The 6,000-nt window shown below is 44.6% G+C and overlaps 1 protein-coding gene across 2 annotated transcripts in view; it reads right to left on the bottom strand.

Moving 5' to 3' along the window:
• Nucleotides 1-6,000, bottom strand: part of PATJ (PATJ crumbs cell polarity complex component) — a 320,690-nt gene that overhangs the window by 44,691 nt on the left and 269,999 nt on the right. For both annotated transcript variants that reach the window (XM_044002310.1, XM_044002309.1), the window contains 2 exons: nt 5,342-5,459; nt 1,255-1,388 (listed from right to left, as the gene is read on the bottom strand). In XM_044002310.1, coding sequence (XP_043858245.1) covers nt 1,255-1,388; nt 5,342-5,459 — 252 coding nt within the window. The remainder of the gene's footprint in view (nt 1-1,254; nt 1,389-5,341; nt 5,460-6,000) is intronic.

Consider the following 6,000-nt stretch of genomic DNA (forward strand, 5'->3'; position numbering starts at 1 on the left):
ATTGATGTCTTTTTTTTTTTTTTTTTTGTGCAGGGCAATGGGGGTTAAGTGACTTGCCCAGGGTCACACAGCTAGTAAGTGTCAAGTGTCTGAGGCCAGATTTGAACTCAGGTCCTCCTGAATCCAAGGCCGGTGCTTTATCCACTGCGCCACCTAGCCGCCCCTGATGTCATTATTAATATCAAAGTCAACATTAACCTTATAGGACTCGGTTAATGTGTTGGTTAATAGGAAGTAGTGGATTTAGCATCAGGAAGACCTGAGTTCAAATCCCAGTTAAGCCAATTAGCAGATGTGTGACCTGAAGCAAGTCACTCGATTTGTCAGCTTTCTCCTCTAAAAAAGGATTTTATAATCCTTCTATATAATGCTCATAACACAGAGTTGTTTTGCAGATCAAATGGGATGATCTTTGTAAAGGGTGCTGTCCTAATGCTAACTATTATTATCATTAGCTGTCACTGGTTTAACTGAACTGTTTTTTTCCCATCTTTCTTTTTCATTCTAAAGGAAGCCTTGCTACAGAGAGGCATGCAAGGGGATCTATTTGAAAATGAAAGGGATGTAAAATCAAAAGAATAAAATTCATTTTTAGAGCCACCCCAGAGAGAGGGCAACGGAATGCTAAGTGGGGTTGGCACAGGTGACCTCCAGCTATTTTTCTGGAAAAGGAATAAAGAATCACCTGGGGCTTCCAGAGGATGCCCTGAGGCTTGAGAAGCACCTTATAGATACCATCTACCTGCAACCACACAACAACCCTGAGTGATGGGGGCTTTATTATTCACTGAGGCAGGATTCAAACTCAGGTCTTCCGGAATTGAAATCCAGCATGACTTAGATGCCAGGAATAGGACTCAGAGGCACACACCCCAGACCCTAGGGCCAAGCCAAGCCTTAGCAGGAACGTTGTCAATCCGGGCATGGGGGAGGGTATTGGAGGCAGGGGGAAGGGGGAAGGGAAGGTGTAACCAAGTAGAATAGGGCACAAGGAAGGACACTGGCAGTCCAGGCTGGGGTCTGGGGCAAGAGCTTCATGCTCCTCGGCCCCTCCCCAAGATTTCTCAAAGTCTGCCCTACATTCTGATAGAGAGCATCCTGGACAAGGGGAAGCAGCCTTCAGTATCGGCCAAAGCACTAAAGCAGATTTAGGGGATGTTACAGGTTTTCTACCACACAAAAGGATATTTTCTACTGGGAAGCTAAGCTAGGATCAAGTTAAGCTCAGGGGACATTTCCCTGCTAGAAACTTACCAGTGGAGTATCTTTTCCTCCCACGATGCTGAGACCAAGGCCAGAATGTCCCTTGGAGATTTCTATAATCATTTCTTGGCCAGGAACTATAGGGCACGTGGCAGGGTCCACTGACAAAGGAACCTGCAAACCACCTGAAAAATGAAAGGAAGGAAGGGACAAATGGAGGGAGGGGGGAAGGAAGGAAGGAAAGAAGGGAGAGAGGGAGGGAGGGAGGGAGGGAGCAAGGGAGGAAGGAAGAAAGGGAGGCAGAATTGCTTTTACATTCCAAAGACCAGATAACAAAATGCACATTTTTCTGTTTGGTAGAGATGAGGGGGACTATGGGTACTAAATGTTGCAAACATTCTCAAACTCAGGTTTGTTTAGTTTGTTTGCTTGTTTTTTTTTTCCTTTGAGAAAAGTAATAACATTTATTTATCACTTTAAGATTTATGGAGTATTTTTCTTTTCTTTTTTTTTAATTAATAAAGTATTTTATTTTTTTTCCTGTTACACGTAAAGATAGTTCTTAACTTTCGTTTATACAAGCTCTCCAATTTCAGATTTTCTGTTTGCTTGTTTTGTTGGTTGGTTTTCCATAACTGTTTCTTTTTCCTTTTTTCTTTCTTTTGTTATCAGGGATAGTTCACAGTGGGAAGGACCACATTAGAAGTGAACGTTATAAAGGAAAAAGGGCATTAACAAAAGTTTTAAATGAAGGAACATATGCAGTCAAACAAAAACCAAAAAGGAACGATCCAGGAAGTTCATCACTTTTTGTGGGGAAATAAATAAATAAAGCCATCCATCCTTTGGAGGACAGTTTAACAAATTGTGCTACATGAACAAAATGGCATTCTGCTGAAATGTAAGAAGGGACGAATATGAAGAATTCAGCCAGGCACGGGGAGACGTATTTATATGGAGCCCTGCACTCTATGTAGAACACAGTAAGTGCCTGATGGATGCTTGTTGATTGAATGATTGAGAGTTGCTGACTGAAGTAACAAGAAATGGTGAATAAATGACCAGACCAGTGTGAATGGAAGCACATGTACCCAAAAAAGGGAGCCCCACATAAGTGATGCCTGAGCTGGCTCCAGGGAGGATTTGAGAAAACACCCTCTGCTGCCTTCCCTGTGCAGGTGGAGGACTAGGGGGACAGTGTATTTAATTGTATTTAGTGATTTTCTGAACTACTTTCTTCTTCTTCTTTGAAGAAACTTTTTGGGGGCAGCTAGGTGGCGCAGTGGATAAAACACCACCCCTGCATACAGGAGGACCCGAGTTCAAATCCAACTTCCAACACTTGACACTTACTAGCTTTGTGACCTTGGGCAAGTCACCTAACCCTCACTGCCTTGCCAAAACAAACAAACAAGTGAGGGCCATTGTTTAAAAGGTTCATGCATGTCGCAGGATCCTTTACCATGTGGAAGGGGCAGGGAGCATCTTTACAAAAAAAGGCCACCCTGTCCAGGTGCCACTAAAGAAAAGTCAATTCCCTTATTAAAGAGCCTACATCTTATCTGGGGAGACCACATATGGTTTGGAGAGCAGAACTGGGAACAAAAGGGGAAAAGGGAAGAGGGGTGGAGTTAGGCTCCTGTCAACTTCCTCCCAATAAGAGCCATCCCAGAGTGGAGCAGGCCCCTCCTTTATGGGAGGAGCCTTAGCAGAGACTGGACAACCACTGGCTGGAGATCTTATCAAGCAGATTCTTGTTTGAGGTCACCATTGACTCAGATTTTTGTTTTTTTAAGTGAGCTAATTGGGGTTAAGTGACTTGCCCAGGGTCACAGAGCTAGTAAGTGTTAAGTGTCTGAGGCCGAATTTGAACTCAGGTACTCCTGACTCCAGGGCCGGTGCTCTATCCACTGCGCCACCTAGCTGCCCCAACTCAGATATTTTGATTCAGTCTATCCTTTGACAGAGAAAAAAAGGCTAAATCACAGAAAATTCAAAGAAACGTACTTTTGGGTCTAGGACAGAGAACCATTTAAGTGGGAGGTCATGAGGTGTTCATGAGAAACCAAGCACTTAAGAGAAGCTTCGTTTGCACAATGATGGATGAGACACAACAAGGTCCCTGAGTGAACAGAGACTGGCTTGGGCCCAGAAGGAATCCCCAGGGCTTTGAGGGGGCTATTGTCTGACCCCCTCCTTGACAGAGGATAACACCTCATTTCTCTGGTGTCATCAGACATGGGTTAATGATTCCACCAAAGGTAACCATCCCCAGATCTAGGGAGCAGCCCCCTGTCGGAGGCAGGATTTAAGCCCATGTCTTTCTGACTACACACCCAGCCCTCTGTCCATGAAGACATATTCTAGATTCTACTTTCTGATGCCTTGAGAGCTCACTGAAATGCTTGCCTCTACCTTAAATGGCCAAAGATGACAATAGACTAGGAGCCCCTGCATTAGGTTATAAACTCCTTGAGGGGAGGGACTGTCTTTTGCCTTCTTTGTATTCCCAGACCTTAGTGGCTTGGCATACAGATGGTACCTAATAAATGCTCACTGACTTTTTATAATTTATTTTTTCCCTCCTGGTTATATCGTTAGCTGTTAGCAGGCCTACTTTCAGGGTCCCATCCCTTCCATATCTTATGTATGTTACTCCTAATCTATCATAGGCCTGTAAACCAGACACCAAGTTAGAATGATGTATAAAATGAGAGCAAGTAGGCTCTGAGTGAGGGCCAACAGAAACAGGCTGCCTTAGGAGGTAGTGAGATCCCTTTTACTGGAGATCTTTAAACAAAGGCTAGAGTTCATAAGAGTATGCATACTGTTCTCTGAATGACATGAATAGACCTTGTAAATCTTGAACAGTTCTCTACGCTTTTCCCAAGAAAAGTCAAACTTTTTTGATTGGCCTTTGAGGCCCCACAAAATTTGATGTTGTTGTCCCTTTCTAATCTCAGGCATTACTTCCCCTCTACACAGGTGCAGTAGACTGAGCTAATCTCTGCTCCTGCAATCAACCCAGTCTAATCTTGTTTCCATTCCTTTGCTGTTCCCTCTTAATGAGATGCTATTCCTTCTTTAGGAGGGCTGGGAATTCTACCACCCTTTAGAGTCCAATGCACCAGAGACTCTCTGCATTCACAGATCTGAGTGTTCCTGGTAATAATGCAGATTGTGATCCATGCAGAATGTTCCTGGTCCCTGTCTTCCCATCATCTCTCTGCAGCCTTGGTCTACTAATGACCTCCCTTGGACCTCAGGTAGAACATTGCTCAGTAACTTGTTGAGAATGAGATATTGCGCAGCGCTGCCACATGCTACTGTCTCATCCCCCTTTCCATAGTGTAACGTCTACCAGGGCAGGGGCCTTGTCTAACCTCAACACTGTATTTCCTTTACTGCTAACAGATGGTTCTACATCAAGCAGGCATTTAATAAATCTCAATAAATGGATGGCAATGCACTTTGGCTATTTGGGGACAATCTTTCCTTAATTCCTCATTCTCAATTGGGCTCTAGGTAGTAGAGGTTGCCACTGAAGCAAGCTCTGTATAAGTGGGGTGCTCGTAGGTGATGTGAGTGCTCAGAATGTAGGGCGTCCTGGTGAATGAAGAGTTAATGTCAGTCAGTTCTCTGAAAAAAATCACCCCTCGATGGCTGAGGGGCTCAGGAGACAACAATTATGATAAAAAATGCAAAAGCCAGGGGGCGGCTAGATAGCACAGTGGATAAAGCACCGGCCCTGGATTCAGGAGTACCTGTGTTCAAATCCGGCCTCAGACACTTGACACGTACTAGCTGTGTGACCCTGGGCAAGTCACTTAACCCCCATTGCCCCACCAAAAAAAAAATAAAAATGCAAAAGCCCCTCAAAGGGCAACTGCCTCGATCTGTTTGTGTCCCTGGTGAGTCCCTCCATGCTTTAAATATCCCATCACTCCACCGCCTCTTACAAAGGGGGGTGGAATCCATTATTCCCCAAATGTCTATTTTCCAGACCTCTAGGAATACAGCATCAGTTACGAATAGTTGAAGAAAAAGACAAATATTAGCTTCTTGAGTTGGAAACAAAGACCCACTGGCTACAAGATGCTAAAAGGACTTTGTTGGGGATCTCAGAAGAGCCTCCTACCGTAGCTTGTGAGCTCTGTATCCGTGGAACGGTAAGAGGAAGAGGGAGCCAGCGAGATCTCCTCAGAACCAATGGGCTTTTTGGCAGAATACTTGGGTTGTTTCACCTGGCTGATGATCTGGAAAAGAAAGAAAACAAATGATGCATCAGGCCCAAGGTGGAGAAAGCAAAGGAGGAATGATAATGATCAAGAGGACAAAAGCTGCCATTTCTGTGGAGCTTCAGGGCTTAAAAAGGTCTCCCATGGTTCTCAAAGACATTCAGTGGGTCAAAGGACAGACCCAAGTTCAAATCCCACTAAAGACACTTAGTAGCTGGGTCCAGTGGTGAGACAAAAGTCTAGACAGCCAGGATGGTGAGGGATACAGCAGATGACTTTGGTGTATTCGATGTCTGACCAAGCTCTGAGTGCCTGGTACACAGTAAGTGCTTAATACATGCTTATTGATTGCGAAGCAAACCAAACCCTTCCCTACCCCACGCCCCCAAGTCTGTTACGTAAAGCAATTTAACATTGTGACCTCAGGAAAGAACAGACCCAGGTGCTAAGACACTAAAAATCCACGAAAGGGAAATTGTTTGCACGTAACTGTTTCCCTCGGGAGAATGTGGACTACCACAAAAAGGGTCACCCACCAAGAGTTGGAAGAGCTCGCCCT

Source organism: Dromiciops gliroides, chromosome 4, assembly GCF_019393635.1.
Source record: "Dromiciops gliroides isolate mDroGli1 chromosome 4, mDroGli1.pri, whole genome shotgun sequence".
NCBI classification, from domain to species: domain Eukaryota; kingdom Metazoa; phylum Chordata; class Mammalia; order Microbiotheria; family Microbiotheriidae; genus Dromiciops; species Dromiciops gliroides.